Source organism: Dryobates pubescens, chromosome 20 (genome assembly GCF_014839835.1).
Source record: "Dryobates pubescens isolate bDryPub1 chromosome 20, bDryPub1.pri, whole genome shotgun sequence".
In the NCBI taxonomy this organism is placed as follows: domain Eukaryota; kingdom Metazoa; phylum Chordata; class Aves; order Piciformes; family Picidae; genus Dryobates; species Dryobates pubescens.
The window spans coordinates 7,094,536-7,119,169 of NC_071631.1; the positions used below are offsets into that span (position 1 = coordinate 7,094,536).

Here is a 24,634-nt window from a genome sequence, read left to right on the forward strand (position 1 = left end):
TGCCCAGCAGGGTATTTCTAGTGCTTAGGAACTACAGAGTGGGTGTTGTTGATCTCCACCTCAGTTTTCTTTGCCCCACTTTGTGAAGGATGTGGTGGTCTCAGATGCCCCATTCAGCTCCAGCACCATGTGTCCCCCCTTCATGCCCCCACTGCAGAGGAGTGAACATCAGATACCCTCTACGGGTTGGGAGGTGATCTGCTGGAGAGCAGCCCTGTGGAGAAGGACCTGGGAGTGCTGGTGGACAACAAGTTCAGCATGAGACAGCAATGTGCCCTGGTGGCCAAGAAGGCCAATGGGATCCTGGGGTGCATTAAGAGTGTGTCCAGCAGATCCAGGGAGGTTCTTCTTCCCCTCCACTCTGCCCTGGTGAGACTTCACCTGGAATATTGCATCCAGTGCTGGGCTCCCCTGTTCCATAGGGAAAGAGATGCTGAAGGGACTGCATCACTGCCTGGTGAGGAGAGGCTGAGAGCCTTGGGGCTGTTTAGTCTGGAGAGGAGAAGACTGAGAGGAGATCTGATCAATGTCTATCAATATCTGAGGGCTTGGGGGTCAGGAGATGGGGACAGGCTCGCTTAGTTACACCCTGTGATAGCACAAGTGGCAATGGATATAAACTACAGCACAGGAGGCTCTTCTTCACTGTGAGGGTCACAGAGCACTGGAGCCCAGAGAGCTTGTGGAGTCTCCTTCTCTGGAGACTTTCAAGCCCCATCTGGATGTGGTCCTGGGTGACCTGCCCTGGGTGATGCTGGGTTGGACTGGATGATCTCCAGAGCTCCCTTCCAACCCCTAACACCCTCTGATGCTGTGATCCTGAGGACAGGAGACAGGAGAGGCAGGCTCTAGAGCGCCTCACTCCAGAGCAGGAGCACAACACCACAGCCAGAGTTCCCTTGAGCGGTGTTCCTCTTAATTACTGTTTTGCCTTCTGTGCAGAAATGTGGGCTCTTTATTTATTTATTTATTTATTTATTTAAAATGCATTTTAACCCCAGAGAGGTTTAGTCTGAAGCTGTGCAGCCTGGCTTCTGCTTGGTTATTTTGGGCTGGGTTATTGTGGGTTGTTGGAGGTGGGGGGTGTAACAAAGAACCAGCCAACCAACCAACCTCATTAGGCAACCAGCTTGAGCAGCCTCACCATGAAAGCAATCAGCAGTCAGGCTGAGCATAAAATATGATTCCAGTGTTTAAAGAGCTTGCAAGATTGGCTGCTGCCCCACAGATTTATTGTAAAAGGCAGCAGATAGCTCTTTTTTTGCCTTTCCCACCCCCCACCCCTCTCCCTGCCTGCCTACCAGCAATTGCAGTGCCTGTGGATGGGACAGCTCCATTTGGAGGGCAGTGATCTCTGTGAGCAGAGGAATTACTTGCAGAAGATTGAGCAATGATTGGACAAGGCAATGTAAAGATGAGTTTGGGTAGAATGCTAAGGGGGAAAAACATCCACCACCAAGAATCCAGCACAGCCTTCTGATAAGTGTCAGCTGGATTTGTCCCTCAACTGAAATGAAATTCCACTGGTTTATAATTTCAACCTGAGTCATGCAGCCAAAGGAGGGAGAGCAGCAGCACAGGGAGGGGATTCTGCCCCTCTGCTCTGCTCAGACCCCCACCTGCAGCACTGCCTCCAGTTCTGGGGCCCCCAACACAAGAAGGACCTGGAGCTTCTGGAGAGGGTCCAGAGGAGGCCATGAAGATGATCAGAGGGCTGAGAACCTCCTCTGTGAGGACAGGCTGGGAGAGTTAGGGCTGTTCAGCCTGGAGAAGAGAAGACTCCAGGGAGACCTCAGAGCAGCCTTCCAATACCTGAAGGGGCTCCAGGAGAGCTGGGGAGGGACTTGTGACAAGGGCTGGGAGTGGCAGGACAAAGGGACAATGACTGAGCTGGGAGAGGGGAGACTGAAACTGGAGATGAGGAAGAAATTGAGAGTGAGGGTGGGGAGACACTGGCACAGGTTGCCCAGGGAGGCTGTGGCTGTCCCTTCCCTGGAGGTGTTCAAGGCCAGGCTGGATGAGACCTGGGCTGGGGGGAGGTGTCCCTGCCCATGGCATGGGGTTGGCACTGGATGAGCTGTAAGGTCCCTCCCAATTCAAACCGCTCTATGATGTAGCTGTGGAGGGCACACAGAGGCAATGGTGGTTTTGTCTGACATTGTCCTCAAGACCCACTGCTGTGTACTCAGGAGGGGTAAGCTGGAAATGGGCTGTTTTATTCCTTTCTAATAGGCTGGAGGAGAGGAAGGCTGTGCCAGATGTGGTGACAGCAGAGAACGTTCACTTCTGTACCGCAGTCACTGGAGTCAGTGCTTTCTCACCTTTCCCCACGGCAGGAGTGCTAAACCTTTCCTCACCTCGGCTCCTGTTAGGCAGCTGGGGCCAGGCTGATCACAGCACTGCTGTGCCATCGTGGCCAGCTGAAGGCAAACCTGGGTCACACATGGAGCAAGCAGAGCACTGTGCAGCCCTCAGCATGCACAGGCACCACACAGAGAGCTCAAGGACGAGACAGCCGTGTCTGGGAGACAGCAGGAAATCCTGACATGTGGAATCCTCTGGACCATCCCTGCAGCAGACCCAAAGGTGTTGAGCATCCTCTGCATACCCCACTTGGAGCAGGAGGGGACTGGAAGCCAAATTTCATCCAAAATTCATCCATGAATGGAATAAACTTTGAGTCACTGGAAAGCATCATGCCAGAGAGCAGGTTTTTGTGCCAGAATAGTGCTGCTGAGAGACTTTCACATCCCAGAGCTGCTTAAACCTGTAGTGTGTGCACTTCAGCAGCTAATAAATAGACTAATTAGAGGCTGAGGCATTAGTTCTGTTTACCCATGTAACTAATAACTGGCTCAGATCAAGACTACTGTGAGGAACGGCCCTGACCTTCCAAAGGAGTGGATTTCTGCTGGGCTGCTGGAAGTTCAGCTGCTCAGGTGAAAGAAGCCACCAAATCTGAAAAAAGGCTAATAAATAGCCTCAGCCTTTCAGCAAATGATGTAGAGAAAAAGCTAAATGTGGAGGAAGATACAAGGTGCTGGTATCCAACCTGAATACTGAGGTTCCCTGCGTGCCCCAAAAGCCTAAGGCTGTCCAAGCTGGGTGGTTTTTTTCACCCAGGCCCATGGAAATGAACCAACTAGATCCATTTGTGTTTATCCATCTCAGGAGCCAAACCCTCACAATGAAAAGTTCTTTCAATATTTGGGGCTGTGTTAAGATAAACTCTAGGTTAGCAGCAGCAGAATGGGGAGGGGGTTAGAGATGCTGGAACTGGCAGAGCACACAGCAAATGTAGTAGGCAGAATGTGTGCACAGAATCCCAGCATGGTAGGGATTGGAAGGGAGCTCTGGAGAACATCCAGTCCAACCCCCCTGCTCCAGCAGGGCACCCACAGCAGCTTGCCCAGGAGCACAATGGCTGGGGGGGTTGGAAGGTCTCCAGAGGAGACTCTACAACCTCTCTGGGTAGCCTGCTCCAGGCCTCCAGCACCCTCACACCAAAGAAGTTTCTCCTCCTATTCAGATAGAACTTCCTGGCTTCCATTTTGTGCCCACTGCCCTGTGTTCTGTCCCTGGGCACCATTGACAAGAGCCTGGCCCCAGCCTCTTGCCCTTCACCCTTCAGCTCTTGCTGAGCATTGCTCAGATCCCCTCTGGGGCTGCTCTTCTCCAGGCTCAACACCCCCAGGGCTCTCAGCCTTTGCTCCTCACAAAGATGCTCCAAGCTTTGTAGCCTCTGCTGGACTCTCCAGTGTATTTCTGTCTCTCATGGACTGTGGAATCCAGAACTGAACAAGTCCTCCAGATGAGTCCTCACTGAGGCAGAGTAGAGAGGGATAAGAACCTCCCTCAACCTGCCAGCTACATTCTTCTTCATGCACCTTAGTAGACCATTGAGCTTCATGGCCAATGACATAGGCACTTGCCCCTTACATTGGATATTTCCATTGGAAATCCTCAGCACAGTTTGAAGTAGTTCTTGAGCTGTAGCTGACCTCAAGCCAGAACATTGTCATCAAGAGAGTGATGATCAGTTTTGGACAAACAAGCACAGCAGACACTTAACATCTCCAAACACTCATAGATGATTCATAGAATGGTTTGGGTTGGGAGGGACCATAATGATCATCCAGTGCCAAGCCCCTGCCATGGGCAAGGACACCTCCCACCAGCCCAGGGTGCTCAAGGCCTCATCCAGCCTGGCTTGGAACACCTCCAGGGAGGGGACAGCCACAGCCTCCCTGGGCAACCTGTGCCAGTGTCTCCCCAGCCTCAGTCTAAAGGATTTCTTCCTCATCTCCAGTCTGAATGTCCCCTCTCCCAGCTCAAAGCCATTGTCCCTCATCCTGTCACTCCCAGCCCTTGTCACAAGTCCCTCCCCAGCTCTCCTGGAGCCCTTCAGGCACTGGAAGGCTGCTCTAAGGTCTCCCTGGAGCCTTCTCTTCTCCAGACTGAAGAGCCCCAAATGTCTCAGCCTGTCCCCACAGGGGAGTTTCTCCAGTCCTCTGATCATCTTCTTGGCCCTATTCTGGACCCTCTCCAGCACTCCAGCATGTCTTGCAGGGAGTCAGCAATAACAGATTGGAGAGAAGCCATTAAGCAGAGTCCTTCCTCCTGGCTGTGACAAGCAGCAGAAGGAGGAGGTGACAGCCTGTAATTGAAGCAGCCATGGCATCCAGAGTCCTGCCCAGCACTCTGCAAAACAGTTGCAGAAGAAGCTTTTCTGAGAGCAAGAGCAATCTGTGTCAGGTGGGAGTCACTTGGAGTCAGACAGAGTCATTAATCCTGAAACTGCTTAATCAATTCTGATGGAGGCAGAGGAGGAGGGAGTGGGACTGAGACAGCTCCTCTGTGGGGCTTTCCATGGGAGACTTTGGACATGAATATTTTATGATCAGCTGGATGGGGCTGTGGAGATTGGGTTTTCAATCTGATGTGTTACTGTGTGTGGTGTGTAGGTTGGGGACTGACTCACTGGAGAGCAGTGAAGGGAAAAAGGTTCAGGGGTCCTAGTGGATGGGAGGTTGACCATGAGCCAGCAATGTGCCCTTGTGCCCAAGAAGGCCAAGGGCAGCCTGGGGTGGATTATGAGGGCTGTGGTTAGCAGGTTGAGAAGGGTTCTCCTCCCCCTCTCCTCTGCCCTGCTGAGGCCACATCTGGAATATTGTGTCCAGTTCTGGGCCCTTCAGGTCAAGAAGGACCTCAGGGAAGTGCTTGAGAGAGTCCAGCACAGAGCCACAAAGATGGTTAGGGAAGTGGAACATCTTCCTTATGGGGAGAGCCTGAGGCAGCTGAGGGCTCTTTAGCCTGGAGCAGAGGAGCCTGAGGGTGACCTCATTGCTGTTGATAAAGATGTGCAGGGTGAGTGCCCTGGCAGGGGGATTGAACTGGATGAGCTTTCAAGGTCCCTAACATTCAGTGGTTCTGTGAATTGTATTTGATCTCCAGAAGGTGAAGGTGCTGTTGGAGCAGTGCCCTGGGAACAGTGTGTCTGCTTTCCCCTGGGGACTTCTCTGGGCTAATTCATTGGTGACCTTGGTGTCTTTGCTGGCTCGGGGGCGCAGGTGAAGCATCAGCAATGGTGTGGCCAGCAGGAGCAGGGCAGTGGTTGTGTCCCTGTGCCCTGATCTGGTGAAGCTGAACCTTGAAACCTGCCTTCAGTTTTGGGGCCCTGATTCCAAGAAGGACATTGAGAGGCTGGAGTGTGTCCAGAGAAGGGCAATGAAACTGGTGAGGGGTTTGGAGAGCAGGTCTGGTGAGGAGAAGTCTTTGAGGTCTGTTCCAACCAGATATATTCTGTGGTTCTGTGTACTTTAATGGAATGAAGTCCCATGCTCTGTCTTGCCCACACCACACTGCTCAAGGGCCAGCATCAGGATCAGGGCTCAGATACGGCTGCTGGTGGAGCAGTCCTCTCGGTGTGGACCACCTCATGCAACTGCAGATCTTCTTGTGCCTGCAGCCCACAACACTGCTTCAATCAAATCAGCCCTCTCATATCGAAAGGATTTGCTTTTGCTGGTGGGGAAATGCCATTAAAAGTCATTCTCTGGCCTGTGCTTTTATGGCAGTAAAAGCTTCTTGTGTGGGGTTGGGTCGTTTCTGCCTCTTTTCTGTCTTGCCTTCACCCTGGCTGCTTGCCCACCTCTGGAGACCTCTGGGGGTGTGTTGCAGAGGTGTCAGCACTCTTTTGTCAGCTCTTCCAGTGAAAGCAAGAAGCTGTGTCCAGTGAAAGGGGCTTTAGAGGCTGAGCATGCAGGAGGTGTTAAACTGCTTAAATCCATGAAACGGTCTTGTGCAGATGAACCTGCAGGCAGATTTGCCCAGCTGTTTCCATTCTTAGCTTAAATTGGCCACTTCTTGGTTTCACTCTGTAGTTCCTAGGATCACTGTCAGTAGCTGTGTTCAGTTTGGGCACTGCAGGCTAAGAAAGGCATTGAGGGGCTGGAGTGGGTCCAAAGAAGGGCAACAAAGCTGGTGAGGGGTTTGGAGAGCAGGGCTGGGGAGGAGCAGCTGAGGCAGTTGAGGTTGTTCAGCCTGAAGAAGAGGTTAAGAGGAGACCTCATTGCTCTCTACAGCTCCCTGGAAGGAGGTAGCAGTGAGGTGGGGGTTGGGCTCTCCTCCCCAGTTACTAGCAACAGGACAAAAGGAAATGGCCTCAAATTGTGCCAGAGGAGGTTTAAGTTGGAGATGAGGAAAAATGTCTTTGCTGCAAGAGTGGTCAGCAAGAGAAATGTGGCCAGCAGGGCCAGGGAGGGGATTCTCCCCCTCTGCTCCACTCTGCTGAGACCACAGCTGGAGCTCTGTGTCCAGTTCTGGAGCCTCTGTGCCAGGAAGGATCTGGAGGTGCTGGAAGGTGTCCAGAGAAGGGCCACGAGGATGAGCAGAGGGCTGGAGCTGCTCTGCTATGAGGACAGACTGAGGGAGTTGGGGTTGTTCAGTCTGGAAAGAAGGCTCCCAGGAGACCTTCTTGTGGCCTTCCAGGGTCTGAAGTGGGCTCCAAGAAAGCTGGGGAGGGACTTTTGAGGGTGTCAGGGAGTGATAGGGCTGGGGGGAATGGGAAAAACAATGGAAATGGGTAGATTGAGATTGGATGTTAGGAAGAAGTTCTTTGCCATGAGGGTGGTGAGAGACTGGCACAGGTTGCCCAAGGAGGTGGTGGAAGCCTCATCCCTGGAGGTTTGTGCAGCCAGGGGTTGGAACTGGATGATCCTTGAGGTCCCTTTGAGCTCTGACAATTCTATGATTGTGTGACCCCACTGGTGCTGTGGGATGCTGAGTTCTGGCTGTCAGATAAGCCTGGGAATGAACTGAACGATCCTCGAGGTCCCTCCCAACCCTAACAATTCTATGATTCTACATCAAGAGAGGTTTCCTTTGCCTTGGTGTTTCTGCATTCACCTCCCCTCATCCTGCTGGCCTGGCTGCCATGGCACAGGACAGTGCTCTAGGAAACAGCTCCTGTGGCTTCTTGCAGTGATGTTTTGTTTGCAGGCAGGCTGGGGAGAGACACTGATCTGCTTTTGGCCACTGCCTTGACCACCCACGGTGCTAGCTGCACTTCTGAAGCAGCTGGCGTGTCCCACACAGCCCCAGTGCCACCAAGGTCGTGCTGCCAGAGCTGTGATCCCAAGGAGCACCCTGTGGGGATACACCCACTTCATTGTTTCCCATTCAGAGAGATGTGGAAAATGGCCTTAGGTGAAAGTAAAATGAAAGCTGTGAGGACCCACCAGGGATAGCAGAAAAAGCAGAAAGGGTAACTTAGGCCTGAGCTGTCCTGTGTGAGCAAGGCTTCTTTGGCAGTGCCAGGAAATTCCTGCTCCTCCTCATGGTGCTGAGATTCCCACAGAGAGGGAATGAGCAGGATCCTTAGTTCCTGAAGGTGCCTGTGGAGCTTCTTGCTGAATCCCCCTGTGTTTTGCAGTGGTGGTGATCAGCAATGCTGGCAGGTCAAGGGGGTGTTTTGCTTTGTGGAGAGTTGGTGTCCATGCAAGCAGTTCACAGAATCATAGAACTGTGTGGATTGGAAAAGCTCTCCAAGATCATGCAGTCCAACATCAGCCCAACCCCACCATGGCCATTAAACCCTGGCCCCAAGTGCCATGGCCACAGGTTTCTGGAACACCTGCAGGGATGGGGACTGCACCACCTCCCTGGGCAGCCTGTGCCAGTCCCTGACCACTCCTGCAGCAGAGAATTATTTTCTAATCTCCAACCTAAACACATGTGCTGTCCTGTGCTTCATGTGTGCCAGGGGCTGTGTGAGTGGTCTGCCTGTCCTCCAGACAATGGCACAGCACACAGGGGCTTCGCAGGCATGAAACTTGATGGATCTTTGATCATTGCCTCTCTCGACCTGAATGGACTGGAGGACCATAAGCAGCATCTTCATCTGATGATCAGAGGGCTGGAGAACCTCGGGACAGGCTGAGACAGTTGGTGCTGTTCAGTCTGGAGGAGAAAAGGCTCCAGGGAAACCTTAGAGCAACCCTCCTGTATGTGAAGGGCTCCAGGAAGGCCGGGGAGGGACTCTGGAAAAGGGCTGGGAGTGCCAGGACGAGGGACAATGGCTTTGAGCTGGGAGAGGGGAGACTGAGAGTGGAAATGAGGAAGAAATTCTTGAGAGTGAGGGTGAGGAGACTCTGGCACAGGTTGCCCAGGGAGGCTGTGGATGCCTCTTCCCTAGAGGTGTTCAAGGCAGGGTTGGATGAGACTTTGAGCAACCTGGGCTGGTGGGAGGTGTCCCTGCCCATGGCAGGAGGTTGGCACTGGATGATCTTTAGGGTCTCTTCCAACCCAAACCATTCTGTGACTCGATGATATTCAAGGTGCTGTACTTTGGTAAGGCTCAAAATCTTCCTCTGCAAAATGTTTCAAAGGGTTTCTGTGAGAGGCTTTGATCTGCTCTTGATTTACAAGTACCAATATTTGGTGCTCCTGTAACTCCTCCTGTTCAGTTCTCTAAGCCAGATCAATCAGTTCTGGTAGGTTTCAAGACCAGCAACAGGATGTCCTCGACTGGGGCCTCTCCTGACATGGGCAGGTTGGGTTTCCAGCCACTAAGAACACCTTCTGCAGTGCTCTCCAGCTGCTAGATGGCTCCTGAGAGGTGGCAGAGAGTTGGTGAGCTGCTGTGTGTGTGGCTGGGATGTGAATATGAAATGTCAGCAAGTCCAGAAGAGATGACCCAGAGAAGATCCCAGCAGTGAGTTTGTGAAGAGGATCCCACACCAGGCAGTAAAGGAAACCTGCAACAGAGTGGGGGACAAGAGGCTGGGGTCAGACTCTTGTCAGTGTTGCCCAGGGACAGGACAAGGGGCAAGGAGCACAAACTGGAAGCCAGGAGGTTCTATGTGAATAGGAGAAGAAGATTCTTTGATGTGAGGGTGCTGGAGGCCTGGAGCAGGCTGCCCAGAGAGGTTGTGGAGTCTCCTTCTCTGGAGAGCTTCCAGCGCCCCTGGCCATTGTGCTGCTGGGCAAGCTGCTGTGGGTGCCCTGCTGGAGCAGGGAGGTTGGACTGGAAGATCCCCAGAGGTCCTTTCCAAAGTGCACCATGCTGGGATTCTGGGATTCTGTGAATATGAGTTCCTGACCTATGCATTTCTAGCAGCATTTGTTGCTGAGTCATGAGAAGTTTCAAAGAGCCTAGGGCTTGGAAAGCAGCTCTGGGCTTGGAACAAAAGTTCCTTCCCTGGGCTTGTCATGGCATCTTCACAAAGGGCTTGGTTTAGAGATGATCCTCATTGTGAGGGGGGAAACATGCAGGCGAGTTGTAACCCTGTGCCCCACGGCTGGGGGTGACACAAAGTGATCTTCACTGTGTGCAGAGCTGCCAGGTCTCACCCAGTGGGGGAGCAAGAGCTGCTCTCTGGTGTCAGTGCTGCTTGGCTCTCTCACTGCCCGGGCATCATCTACAGCATGTGCAAAAGCAGAGGAATGTCTCCTTGCTCCTGCCCTCCTGGCAAGTCCTTCATTTTTCAGCAGGTCCTCTAAGCCCCACTGATGTCCTGAGGAGGATGGGCAGGAGAGGTTCACAACCACGTTTATCTACACCATGCCTTGTTCCACACAAACCATAGAACCACAGAATCATTAAGGTTGGAAAAGACCTTTAAGATCATCGAGAGGGCTCATGATCTCTGCAGGATGGCTTTCAGTGCCCCAGCTGCAAGTGGTTCCTGAAGGGAAAGCAGCAAAGCCTGGCTTTGGTTTGCTGGATCCAGTGGCTGCTTGCTCTGCAAAGACCTGAGCCACCCCTGGGACCTGGCCCTGAAAATCTGAGCAGCACTTTTAATTCTGTTCCTTCCACTGATGTGGCTGACAGCATGGGGCAGGCTGTCGGTGCAAGTCCACCTGCATCCCAGTGCCTGAAGGGATCCCACAGGACAGGAACTTCTTGTGAGGGTGTCTGGAGTCAGGCCAAGGGGGAATGGTTTGAAGCTGAGGGTGAGCAGGGTTAGGCTGGAGCTGAGGAAGAAGTTCCTCAGTGTGAGGGTGGTGAGACTCTGGAACAGGGCAGAGTCTGCCAGGTTCTCCCATACCATACCCAGCTCTTGCTCTGTGTCTTGCTGTCGTTCCTTGTTTGTCTTGGGTGCAATGTCCCTGTCTGGGATGCTGGAGGGTTTTGTGATGCTTTTAGAAACCTGGAAATGACATTGTCTGGTCTGGATTTGGAAGGAAATGAATCTGTTTTGTTCTGCTGTAGCTTGGCTTGAGTTAAGGGAAAGTTCACAGTAACTGTCTGGTGTTCAGGACACACCTCTGTGCGTGCTGATCCTTGACATGGGCTGCAGCTCTCCCACCCTGCGCTTCCTTTGGCTGTGGGATGAGTGAGGCTGAGGACTTCTGCACATGCAATTTCAGGGTGGGATTGCAGGTGTCACCATGGACTAAGTTGTGTGATTATGCAGTGGGGGGCTGTGAGGAGGGGCCACAAACTGCCTGCCAAGGAGCCTCACATTGATCAGCGATCAGGCAAACCCTGCAGGCGGTGTTGAACCCATAAATCAGAGCTGTGAATAGCAGGGCAGGCTGTCAGGAACTTCTGAAGGCTTCAGCCAGGCCAGATGAGTGGGCAGCCTGATGGCAGATCAAATGTGCCATCAGTGAAACCAGAGGCCTTCCACCCAGGCCAGCAATTGGAGCTGCTCTCTTCCCTCGACGGGGAGCGAAGCGCAGGGATCGGATGTCTGACTGCTGGGCCCAGGCACCAGAAATGCCAAAAGGCAAACAAGTGACTAACAAATGTCAAAACCAGCCCAGGAAATGCTTCTGCACTTGCTGCAAAGCTCAGCAGTGGTGTGAGCTTCACCATGGCACATTGTGGAGCTGCAGAAGCTGGGGATGCACAAAATCTGGCTGCCTGCGTGTGACCTGCAAACAACAGAAGTGCAGCTGCTGTGCTGGGGCTGTGAGCAGCAAGGTCACAGCAGCAATGGCCTGGTCAGACAAGGTGAACTCTTGGGGGTTGTAGAAAGCAGGAGAGGTGGAGTGATTCAGAGAATCATAGAATGGTTTGGGGTGGAAGGGACCTCCAAAGTTCCAATGTCCCCTCTGCACTCAGCAGGGACATCCTCCACTAGATCAGGTTGCTCAGAGCCTGGTCAAGCCTGACCTTGAATATCTCCAGGGATGGGGCTTCAACTACCTCCCTGGGCAAGCTGTTGTAGTGTTCCACCAGCCTCATGGGGAAGAACTTCCTCCTCACATCCAATCTAAGTCTGCTCTTCTCTCATTTCAAACCATTGCTCCTCATCCTAGCACTCCAGGCCTTTGCAAACAGTCCCTGTCCAGCTCTCCTCCTGTATCCCCCTTCAGACACTGGAAGGCTGCTCTAAGTTCTCTCTGGAACCTTCTCTTCTCCAGGCTGAGCACCCCCAGCTCCCTCAGCCTGTCCCCATTGGCAGAAGTGCTCCAGCCCCCTGATAATCTTTGTGTCCTCCTCTGGACTCACTCCAGCAGGTCCATGTCCTTGCTCTATTGGGGTCTCCAGAGCTGGACATGGTAGTCCAGATGAGTTCTTACCAGAGCAGAGCAAAGTGGCAGTTCAGCCCAACCATGTCTCATAGTGAAGCAATGAGTCCCCCAGAAACCTGCTCTCCTTTCCTGCCTGTGAACCACCAAACTTCCTCCCCTCTCTGCTCTCCAAGGTTTTATTGTGTGGTTTTCAGCCACATAAAGATTTTGGATGTGGCTCACAGTGCTGGGGGAAAGAAAGAAGTTGTGCCTGTGGCTAAAAAAGGAGACTCAGATATTTGTAGCAGCAAATATTAAGAGCTAAGCCTCCTGAAGCCTGCAAAGGAAGAAATGGTTCATGGTTTAAGTTTCAACTCAGTTTAAGGGAAAGAACTGAGACAAAGCTTTCTCCAGGTTCATGTTTGCTCATCATTGGGTTTCTTGTGACTCCTGACAGTGGTAGCCTGGTTTGAGACCATCAAATCCCTCAGTCTTCATTCATTCAATCCAGAGAACTGATTGAAGCTTCAGGAGGATAGATTTAGACCAGAGATTAGGAAAAGGTTCTTGAGAGTGATGGTGGTGAGACACTGGAACAGGTTGCCCAGGGAGGCTGTGGCTGCCCCCTCCCTGGAGGTGTTCAAGGCCAGGCTGGATGAGGCCTTGAGCAACCTGGGCTGGTGGGAGGTGGGGGTGGAACTAAGTGATCTTTAGGCTCCCTTCCAACCCATCCTGTGATTGAACCTGGCACTGCCTTTGGTAGCACTGATGCTGCCGTGGTCCCTGCCAGTTCCTCTTGTGCTTGTAGAGGTTGCTCAGAATTACTCCAAATTGATGCACTTGCAGCAGAGCACAGCAAATAACCATCCAAGAATGCAGAAAATAACTGAATTCGTGCTTTTTTGTTGTTGTTTTGGGTTGGTTGGGGTTTTGTTGGTGAGTCTGTTTGAGAGAATCATTTCCTAAATTAGCCTCTGAGCTCATCACAACCACTTAGCCTCCCGGGTTTCAAAGCATCTCAGTGTTAGCTGGGGACTGTGACACTGCAGGAGGTGTGGAAGCTGCTAACTGCAGGGTGATGAATTCCACAGTGCTCTGGAGGAGAAGCCCAGATTTGCTGACACAGACTCCAGCTGTGGATATCAGAGGGATCTGCTTACAGGATCACAGGATGTCAGGGCTTGGAAGGGACCCAAAGAGATCACCGAGTCCAAGCCCCCTGCCAGAGCAGGAGCATACAGGAGCACATCCAGACAGGCCTTGAAAGTCTCCAGAGAAGGAGACTCCACAACCTCTCTGGGCAGCCTGCTCCAGTGCTCTTTGAGCCTCACAGTAAAGAAGTCCCCCCTTGTGTTGAGGTGGAAGCTCCTGTGCTGCAGCTTACATCCATTGCTCCTTGTCCTATCCCAGGGAGCAAGCGAGCAGAGCCTGTCCCCTCCCTCCTGACCCCCAGCCCTCAGATATTGATAAACATGTATTAAATCCCTTCTAAGTCTTCTCTTTTCCAGACTGAAAAGCCCCAGGTCCCAGCTGATGGAGGGCTGAGGCTCACAGTGCCAGATCAGTGGTAGGGTCTCATTTGGGCTTACATCAAGTGTCCCTTTTCATCCTGCAAAAGGCAGCTCCTGATAGCTCTAATGAGGCTGATGAAGGGACTGGCGGGCACAAAGGGCTTGCTTCGAGATTTTCATGTGTGAGTGTAACTAAGGGTAGTGCAAGTACCAGGCTGATAAAGGAGCAGTTTCAGTGTTTAAATGGCAAGGTGATTACCAGCACAATGCCAGGAAGGGAGAAGAAAGGAGGGCGAGGAGGAAGCTTCCAACACAGATTGGAGGAGAAGAAGAGAAATCAACGCTGCTGGGCTCCCTGTGCTCCTTCTGCTCCTCTAGAGTGAACTCACTGAGTAAATGAGGAAGGGAAATTGGCCACCCCTGGCAGCTCATGATGTGCACCCTGGTGTCTGTGTGGTTAAAAGGAGGTCACTGGATGTGCAGGGGTGGAGGCTGTGCTCTTCAGACAGCAGCCCACAGAATGCATCAGGTTGGAAAGGAGCCTCCAAGGTCATCTTGTCCAACCCCCCTGCAGTCAGTGGTGACACCTCCAACTGGAGCAGGCTGTCCAGGGAGACGTTGAGTCTGGCCTTGATTGTCTCCAGGGGTGAGGCCTCTACCATCTCTCTGGGCAACCTATTCCAGTGTCTCCCCAGCCTCACTGTGCAGAACTTCCTCCTGATATCCAACCTAACTCTGCCCTGATCCAGTTCCAAACCATTGCCTCTCATCCTATCCCCACAGCCCCTTCTGAACAGTCCCTCCCCAGCCTGCCTGGAGGTCCTCTTCAGGTACTTGAAGGCTGCTCTAAGGTCTTCCTGAAGCCTTCTCTTCTCCAGGCTAAACAGCCCCAACTCTTCCAGCCTGTCCCCACAGCAGAGGTTCTCCAGCCCTCTGATCATCTTGGTGGCCTCCTCTGCACCCTCTGCAGCAGCTCCATGTGTCTCATACTGGGGGCCCCAGAGCTGGACACAGCACTCCAACCAACCCACTGGACACCCTGTTCCAGGGTTTCCCCACCTCTCATTGTGAAGAACTTCCTCCTGATGCCCAACCTAAACTGTCCCCTCTGGAGAGCCTTGTGAGGAAGGAGTTTTGATGCTGGGTTTTTTTTTAGAAGGAAAGCCATGGAGAAGGTGGCTTTGCTGTGCCTCCAGTTACAGGAGATGGAACAGACTATCTGGGCTGCCAGGTGACCCTGGTTATGGTCTGGAGAACTTCTGCTGATGCTGAAGGACAAAACCAACAAGGTATTCATTCCCACCAAGATGTGGTAATGGTGGTGCTGCTACTGGTACTTCAGGCTGGGTTGGGGTTATCCAGACATCCATTTCTCCTCTCTCTTCTCTGTGGCTGAACTTGCAGAGGGGATCTGTGACTTTACCTTCATGCATGAGCAGCTCATCATCTTTCAAGCAGCTGTTCCCATCTCTCCTATGAAGCAAATAAGTGGCTCAGCTGCCTCTTACAGGTGAGATCTTGAGACAGAGAGACCAGGACTTGGCAGGAAAGAAAGGGCTCAGTCCAGATGGCATCTAGGAAGATTATTGTAGCAGGTCCCACCAGGGACTGAAATTGCCTAAAGGAATGAAACAAACTGGAGCCCAGGCCTTGTGCATCCTGCCTGCAGAAGAGGAGGCTGAGGGGAGACCTTATTGCTCTCTACAACTTCCTGAAAGGAGGATGGAGCCAGGTGGGGGTTGGGCTCTTCTCCCAAGTCTCAGGTGATAGAAGGAGAGGCATGAATTGTGCCAGGGGAGGCTTAGGTTGGAGAGAAGGAAAAAATTCTTCACTGCAAGAATGGTCAGGGACTGGCACAGGCTGCCCAGGGAGGTGGTGAAGTCCCCATCCCTGGAGGTGTTTAAGATACCTGTGGCCATGGCACTTAGGGCCATGGTTTGATGGTCATGGTGGTGTTGGGTTGCTGTTTGGACTGGATGCTCTCAGAGGGGTTTTCCAACCCAAACCATTCTATGACTGTATGATCAAGGGGGCTCAGGCAGTGTGACTTACCTGCTTCCATATCCAACACTGGTGGGTAACTGGGATGTGTTTTGGATGCATCTCCTGAGGACCACACCATTAGCATCCTAGCAGTTCAGGGCTGGACTCCTGCTCTTTGTGTATTTTCACTCAGTTTTAAGGGATTTATTTTCTCTCATTATGAATACACAGTTTTCCAGGCTTGTCTAACCCTTCCCTTATTTAAGCTCTCAAGCTGTTCCTGGTACTGCTGTTTCTCTCTGGTCTGGCTGCTGGTTTCTCACCATTCTGGGCTGGAACAGGTTTTCTTGGGAAGCTATTGAAAGGTGTCTGATGGTGGTGTGTGCTTTTGGCTCCCCTGTTAAGATGCTTTGAAAGGTCTGATTCTCAAAGGTGGATGTTTGGAGATTTCTGAAGCCCACACATAATTCTTACTGGAGAGAGGGGAAAAATGAGTTGCAAGAAGCCTCCTGCTTCAAAAACCTGGCCCCTGCGAAACCTGAGGGGACCAATTTGGTGTTACCTTATTCTTCTTGTGCTGCAAGCACAGGAAATTACAGCCTGCATTTGTTAAGCAGCAGGAGGTTGCATGATTTGTCTCAGGCTCACAAATATTTTTCAACCCCCCCCTCCACCATGTAGCCTTCCCTGTGCACTGATGTGTGGACAGAAAAGAAATGGTGAGGGAGGCTGAGCAATGGGTCAGTGCAATCCCAGGCACTGAGAGCAGCCCTGAAGAAAAGGCCTTGGGGTGCTGGGGGAGGAGAAACTCAACAGGAGCCAGCAGTCAGCACTTGCAGCCCAGAGAGCCAAGCAGAGCCTGGGCTGCAGCAAGAGAAGTGTGGCCAGCAGGGCCAGGGAGGGGATTCTGCCCCTCTGCTCCACTCTGCTGAGACCACAGCTGGAGCTCTGTGTTCAGTTCTGGAGCCTCTGTGCCAGGAAGAATCTGGAGGTGCTGGAAGGTGTCCAGAGAAGGGCCACAAGGATGAGCAGAGAGCTGGAGCTGCTTTGCTATGGAGACAGACTGAGAGAGTTGGGGTTGTTCAGTCTGGAGAAGAGAAGGCTCCCAGGAGACCTTCTTGTGGCCTTCCAGGATCTGAAGTGGGCTCCAAGAAAGCTGGGGAGGGACTTTTGAGGGTGTGAGGGAGTGATAGGACTGGGGGGGATGGAGCACAACTAGAAATGGGTAGATTGAGATTGGATGTTAGGAAGAAGTTGTTCCCCATGAGGGTGGTGAGAGACTGGCACAGGTTGCCCAGGGAGGTGGTGGAAGCCTCATCCCTGGAGGTTTTTGCAGCCAGGCTGGAGGTGGCTGTGAGCAACCTGCTGTAGTGTGAGGTGTCCCTGGCCATGGCAGGGGGGTTGGAACTGGCTGATCCTTGAGGTCCCTTCCAACCCTGACAATTCCATGAGTCCCTTGGAGAAACCTAAATCCTGTTAATGTGCCTGGTGGTGTTTACAAGCAGAGGTAGCCACAACCTCTTTGAAAAGTGGATGCTCTCTTCTCTTGGTGGTGATTCTGGGTGTCTCATGTCTGTGCAGGGAACACAACCTTCAGTGTGGCATCACAGCCTTCTCAGATGGCATCTGCTGTTGTGTCAGTGGGTGGGTAAGGTTGGATCACAAGAGGTTTAGCTGGGATGGATTTCCTCGGTGCTTTGCACAGCACAACTCCAGACTGGGCTTATTTTAAAACACAGCAGAGGCTGAGTGAGAGATGATTCAGGCAGCCAGGCAGCACTGTTACACATCTGACTCAGACTCTTCCAAGCACCTCATCTGGTGTTTGAGGGCAGGGCAAACCAGGACATTTGGGTGGCCCAGTGACTTACCTCAGCCTTTGGGCTATTTGTCTGTACAGAGAGGCATCTGCAGGCCATGCTCCAGAAGAGGAAACAGGCATCTGGGCAAAAAGCTTGTGAAGATGTTTTGAATGTAGCCATTGTGAGCTTACAGCCCATAAGGCCAAGGGCAGCCTGGGCTGCATCCAAAGCAGTGTGGCCAGAGGTGGAGAGAGGGGATCCTGCCCCTCTGCTCTGCTCTGGGGAGACCTCACCTGCAGTGCTGCAGTCAGGTCTGGAGCCCTCAATACAGGAAAGATGTGGACCTGATGGAGCAGGTCCAGAGGAGGGCCACAAAAATGATCAGGGGGTTGGAGCATCTCTGCCATGGAGGCAGGTTGAGGAAGCTGGAGCTGTGCATCCTGGAGAGGAAGAGGCTCCAGGGAGACCTTAGAGCAGCCTTCCAGTACCTGAAGGGCAACAATAAGGCTGCAGAGGGACAGTTTACAAAGGCCTTGAGGGACAGGACAAGGGACAATGGCTTCCAACTAGAGAGGAGCAGATTTAGATTGGTTGTTAGGAACAGCTTCTTCACCATGAGGGTGGTGGAGCACTGGAACAAGTTGAGTCCCTGTCCCTGGAGATATTCAAGGTGAGGCTGGACAGGGCTCTGGGCAGCCTGATCTAGTGGAGGACGCCCCTGCTGAGTGCAGAGGGGTTCGGACAGGATGACCTTTGGCGGTCCCTTCCAGCCCAAGGCATTCTGCGCTCCCATGGCTGTCTGACATTGCCCAGCCCTCCGCCAAGGCTCAGCGCAGCCGCGGTGGCGGTGTCGCTGAAGGTGCTGGAGTGCCCGCAGGGAAGCTAAGCTGTGGCTGACTTTTGCAGGTGGGAATCTTCTTTTTTTTATGTTATCCTGCCCCCCTGTTGCTCATAGGTACAAATCAAACGAAGAGTATGTGTATGTGCGAGGCCGTGGAAGAGGGAAGTATGTATGTGAGGAGTGTGGAATTCGCTGCAAGAAACCCAGCATGCTGAAGAAGCACATTCGCACGCACACAGACGTCAGGCCGTACGTCTGCAAGTACTGTAACTTTGCTTTTAAAACCAAAGGTAAGAGACAGCCAGCTCCTAGCTCCTCTCCTTAGTGCATTCACTTCCCAGCCTTCTTGGGGGATGCTGCTGAAAAGGGGAAGGGAAAGTTTGTGGGGGTCTTTTGCTTTGGATTCCTTCGGTTTGGTTCAGTTTGGTTTGGTTTGATTCGGTTTGGTTCACTTTGGTTTGGTTCACTTTGGTTTGGTTCAGTTTGGTTTTGGTTTGATTTGGGTTGGGTTTGATTTGGTTTGGTTTGGTTTTGGTTTGGTTTGGTTTTGGTTTAGTTTGGTTTGGGTTTCCTTTGGGTTTTTGTTTGATTTGGTTTAGTTTGGGTTTGGGTTTGGTTTGGTTTGGTTTTGCTTTGGTTTGGTTTTGGTTTAGTTTGGTTTGGGTTTCATTTGGGTTTTTGTTTGATTTGGTTTAGTTTGGGTTTGGGTTTGGTTTGGTTTATTTGGTATGGTTTAGTTTGGTTTGGTTTACTTTGATTTTGGTTTGGTTTTATTTTGGTTTGGTTTTATTTTGGGGGTTTTGTTTTGGTTTTGGTTTGGTTTGGTTTTATTTGGGGGTTTTTGTTTTGTTTTGGTTTGGTTTGGTTTTGCTTTGCTTTTTGCTTGGTTTTGGTTTTGGGTTTGTCCTGGTTTGTTTTGGTTTTATTTTGGGTTTTTTTTGTCTTGGTTTGGTTTTGGTTTGGTTTTTGCTTGGTTTTGGTTTTGGTTATGGTTTGGTTTAGTTTGGGGTTTTGGTTTGGTTTGGGTTTGGGGTTTGGGTTTGGTTTGGTTTGGTTTGTTCTGTTTTGGTTTGGTTTAGTTTGGGGTTTAGTTTGGTTTTGGTTTTGGTTTGGGTTTTTTGTTTTGTCTGGGTGTTTTGCTTTGTTTTGCTTTGTTTTGCTTTGCTTTTTCTTTGTTTTCCCCAGGAGCTGGAGGGAGGGGGATGAGGTTTTGGATAAGGGTTGTGGTGAAGAGCGTGCAGCAGAGCATCGCTCGCAGTGAGGGTGGTTGAGGCGCTGGGACAGGTGGAGGGGAGATTGAGACTGGAGATTAGGAAGAAATTCTTCAGAGTGAGGGTGGGGAGACACTGGAACAGGTTGCTCAGGGAGGTTCTGGATGCCTCCTCCCTGGAGGTGTTCAAGGCCAGGCTGGATGAGGCCTTGAGCAACCTGGGCTGGTGGGAGGTGTCCCTGCCCATGGCAGGGGGTTGGAGCTGGGTGATCATTAAGGTCCCTTCCAACCCAAGCCATTCTGCGAATGTCTGACTCTGAATCTGTGCCATCCTATTTGTGCTTCTTAAAGGGAATGATCCTGAGACACAGATTCACAACTAGGGATTTATAGACCAAAGCACCCCCAAAGTGACAGCAGGAGCTCCTGGCTTCAGGCAAATGTCTCGGAGCGCCTGCAGGACAGGCTTTGGGTGGGGTTTCGGTTCTGGTGCTCTCAAAACCTGTTTGCGCTGCACATTCTCATCCCTCGTAGTTGCATGTAGCTTCCACATTTTCTAGATCACATCAGTAGGGCTTTGCTCCAAAGATCTCCATTCCAGGACATCTAGTCATGAATGAGCCACAGCCTCACCGCTCCCTGGTATTCATTGCAGGACACCTCCACCGTTGCCTCACTGCGTGCGCAAGTGAGCTCTAGCAGGGACGTGTAAAACCACCTGCAAAGGAGAAGTCTCTTCCAAGAGACTGTGGGGAGAGTTTTCAGGAGAGCCAGTCATGCCCAGGTCCCTTTAACTACTCAGAAGAGTCTGGCACCATGGGTTTGACAGAGCTCCTCTCCATCTTTGCTTGCATCAAGCCTTGCAATAAAGATGTCGAGCTGAGTTTCTTGATTCGAGTGTGACATGAATAGGGAAATGGCTGTGGTCTGTAGCTCCATCTCAGCAGATGGGGAGAGCTGGCTGCTCAAGAAGAGCATCACCCCCCCAAAACACCCCAGTGCTGCCCAAGGAATTGGCACAGCATGGGTGTGGGGAGGAGGCACTGGGTGCTGTGTGGACCATGGCACATGTACTTAGCCAGGGCATGTCCGTGCCAGACAAGTGCCCTTATGCTGGGTGGTTCAGGCTGGCAGTTGCTGGATGAGAGCTTAGCTGGTGGTGACTTCTGGATAAGGACCTGTTGGTAATCACTGGCATATGGGAGCATGGGGAAGGGACACTGAATTTGAAGCCAAATTCTTGTCAGACACATGCAGCAAATCTGAGTGATGGTTCTTCTTCCCCCCTCCCCCAGCCTGGAGCTCTCTCTGATTAATTTTCTTGCTCTTTTCCTCTCACTCGTGTCACTTTGTTCTGAGGTTTGCCTTCCGGAGGTGAATCCATTCCGCCTCTTCCCTCCCTTCACCTTGCTATCCACCATGCTTCTGGAGGGCTTTTGTTCAGGATGCTGTGATCAAACCATCCTCCTCACCATCTCTCTAGCTGCTTTGCTTTTCATCTCTGCTCCCTTGAAGCACAGGAACCATCAGCGCTGACTGTGCTGATTGCGCACTGCAAGCACTCCCTTGCCTCCAAGGGCCTTCCCTTCTTCAGCTTTGCAGGAAACTTGCATGAGGAAGGAAGCATGGAAATGCTTCCTTCAAAAAGAACCCCAAACCAAACCCAAACCAACCCAACCCAGTGTTGGGATTTGAATGCAAAACTCTGTTTGCCTCTGGACGCATGAGGGGACGGAACTTCCCCACTGCAGCATTACAGGATGAGTTGCATGATGGCAATATGGGACTGCATGGAAATGGCTCTCTGCTGGAAGGGGGTGACACAGTCCTGTGGGCATGGTTGCACCCCACTGGGGTAAAAGTTTTGCTGATGGAGTCATGAGGGCCTTTGGAAGTGTTACTGAAGAGACTTACTGAAGAAAGCCCAGTGGCATGTGCTGCCCAGGGAGGTGGTGGAGTCCTCGTCCTTGGAGGTGTTCAAAAAAAGGCTTAGATGTGGCACTTGGAGCCATGGTTTAGTTGTCAGGAGGTGTTAGGTATTAGGTAATAGGTTGGACCTGATGATCTGTGAGGTCTTTTCCAACCTGGTTGATTCTATGAGTCTAAGAAAGAGGAAAAGATCAGCCTCATGTGCTGAGAAAGCGAGCAGTTAAAAGTCCAGTTCCAGAATCCTTGCTGATGGTGCTGGAGTGTGACGCAGAGGTTCAGGAGGTTGGCAGAACTCGGGGCAGGGCGGGGAGGGGGCAGAGGGAGAGGGGTTCCCAGTTCAGTTTGCAGCCATCTGAATGGGTTTGTGCCCTGCTTCATCTGGAGCCTCCTTCCTGGCATGCAGCTTCGCAGCTGCAGTGGGCTGCAGGAGGGAGAAGGTGCAGCTCAGAGCTGCTCTCGCAAAAAGAGGAGCGGAGCCAAAGCTCTTTCAGAAATCAGCTTTCCAAAGGGAATTTTAGCCCTCAGCATAAGCTCCTGGGGGGTATCTGGGGAGCTGCCTTCATTCTGCCTGTGGGAGATCTCTCCAGCATGACCTCATGCTCTAAACTCTCATGTAGGCTGGAAGCAGTTCAAGGCGGGAGGGGGAGGGGGGGGAGGAGGGGAGGTTATTATTATTGTGTTTAACGAGGATCTTTATCTGGTTAAAATGTCCCTCCCCTCCCTGCCCCTTCCCATCCCAGAAAATCCACAGCCATGTGCCAAGTGCTACAAGAGAAAGAGCTTTCACTGGCTGCCCCTTTGCACTGACTGCCTGACTGCTTTTGGGGTGTTGCTGTTCCTTTGGCTTACAGAACTGAGGGGAATATTTCATTATTACCGATAGATTGCTATGACTATTATTAATGATTGGCTCATCACCACCATTATTATCATTAGCATTGTCATGAGCATTATTGTATTTTCATTTTTATTCTTTTTTGCTGGTTTTGTATTATTTTATTATTGATGGTATTTTTAGGTTTTATTAATGTTATTAATGATTGTTTAGTGTTATTTTTGTTTATTGTTGTTTATTATTATTACTGTTTATTATTGTTTTATTAATCTTATTAATGATTATTGTAGCATTTTACTATTTTTTACTAGTTTTTATTATTTTACTTTTATTGGGATTTTTTTGGGGTTTAATTTAAATTATTATTATCATCTAGTATTTATCATCATTAATTATTATGGTCATCGTTATTATCATTATTATTATCCTCATATTTTCATTTATATGATTTTATTATTTTAGGGTTAATTTTCTTTTTTAATGCTATTCATAATTCTATTATTATTACTATTTTATTACTTTATTGTTGCTGTTATTATTTTAGTGTTACTTCAATTTTTATTAATTATTATATTATTATTGCTATTTTATTACTTTATTGTTACTCTTCTTGTGTTATTATTCATTTTATTTTCATTCTATTCTTATTAATTATTATGTTATTATTACTATTTTATTACTTTATTATTTAATGATTTATTATTATTATTATTATTATTATTATTATTATTATTATTATTATTATTATTATTATTATTATTATTATTATTATTATTGCTGTTGTTGTTATTACTACTACTACTACTACTTTATTATTTTAGGGTTAATTCTATTTTAAATTTTATTAATTATTATTTTATTATTGCTATTTCATTGCTTTATTATTACTCTTATTATTTTATTATTAATTTTATTTTTATTCTATTATTATTAATTATTTTGCTATTATTGCTATTTTATTACTTTATTATTTTATGGTTAATTCCATTTTTTATTTTATTATTATAATTGTTATAACTATTACTATTTTATTACTTTATTATTAGCCTTACTATTTTATTATTTTATTTTTATTTTATTTTATTTTATTTTTATTTTTATTAATTACTATGCTACTATGACTATTTTATTACTTTATTGCTTTATTATTTTATGGTTAATTCTATTTTTAATTTAATTTTATTAATTATTCTATTATTATTACTATTTTATTATTATTACTATTTTATTATTATTACTTTTACCTTTACCATTACTCTTCCTGTTGTATTACTTTAAAGCAAATCCATGAGACATTTTTGAGTGTGTGTGTGAGTGCTTGCTCAGCTGATGGAAGCAGCAGCCTTGGAGCTGTGCTTTGTAAAGCCTGATTTGCTTTTCTGCCTCTGGACCAGGTCTAGAAGTGCCTCTGACCCGAGGCCTCGTCCCCTCCACTGCAGCAGTGCTTCCCTAAGAGGTTTTGTTACTGTGGCCTCCAAGAGGTTGTTTAGAAGGAGCTAAGCAGCTTCTTCATTGTTTTCTTCCCAGGAAGGAAATGAAGAACATGTTGCAGCCTAATAGTTTTCCCTTTCAGGAAGGTCAGGGAGAGCTTTTCCTTTGGCCAGCCTGGCAGAGCTTTCCCTTGCCACTCATCTCCAGAAGTGCAGCCCCTTTGTCCCCTCCTTCTCGTGGGTGACTTCACAGAATCACAGAATCCCACACTGCTGGGAGTTGGAAGGGACCTCTGCAGATCATCCAGTCCAGCCCCCCCAGCTAGAGCAGAATCACCTGGAGTAAATCAGCCCAGAACACAACCAGGAGGTTTTGCAGTGCCTCCAGAGAAGGAGACTCCACAACCTCTCTGGGCAGCCTGCTCCAGGCCTCCAGCACCCTCATACAAAGGAAGTTTCTCCTCCTGTTCAGATAGAACCTCCTGGCTTCCAGTTTGTGCCCATTGTGTCCTGTCCCTGGGCACCACTGAGAAGAGTCTGGCCCCAGCCTCTTGCCTCCTACCTTTTAGCTCTTGATGAGCATTGACCAGATCCCCTCTGGAGGTTTTCCTTAGGATTAGGTGGAACCTCCTGGGTTCCAGTTTTTGTCCATCACCCCTTGTCCTGTCACTGGGCACCACTCAGAAGAGTTTGGCTTCATCCTCCTTGGAAAAACAAAACAAAACAAACCCCAACCGACCAGAAAAAAACCCAAACCACCAAACCAAACAAGCAAACAAGGACAGGCTCTGCTCACTTGCTCCCTGGGGTAGGACAAGGAGCAATGGATGGCTCTGGCCAGCCTGATCTAGTGTGGGGTGTCCCTGCCCATGGCAGGGGGGTTGGAACTAGATGATCCTTGTGGTCCCTTCCAACTCTGACTGATACTATGATGCTATGAAACTATGTAAGCTGCAGCACAGGAGCTTCCACCTCAACACAAGGGGGAACTTCTTTACTGTAAGGCTCACAGAGCACTGCCCAGAGAGGCTGTGGAGTCTCCTCCTCTGGAGCCTTTCAAGGCCTGTCTGGCTGTGTTCCTGTGTGTCCTGAGCTAGATTGTATGGTCCTGCTCTGGCAGGGGGGATTG

General features: G+C 50.2%; 1 protein-coding gene across 4 annotated transcripts in view; it reads left to right on the forward strand.

The window, feature by feature from the left end:
- Positions 1-24,634, forward strand: part of HIVEP3 (HIVEP zinc finger 3) — an 85,839-nt gene that overhangs the window by 37,594 nt on the left and 23,611 nt on the right. For all 4 annotated transcript variants that reach the window (XM_054170348.1, XM_054170349.1, XM_054170351.1 and 1 more), the window contains exon 3: positions 18,216-18,391. In XM_054170348.1, coding sequence (XP_054026323.1) covers positions 18,216-18,391 — 176 coding nt within the window. The remainder of the gene's footprint in view (positions 1-18,215; positions 18,392-24,634) is intronic.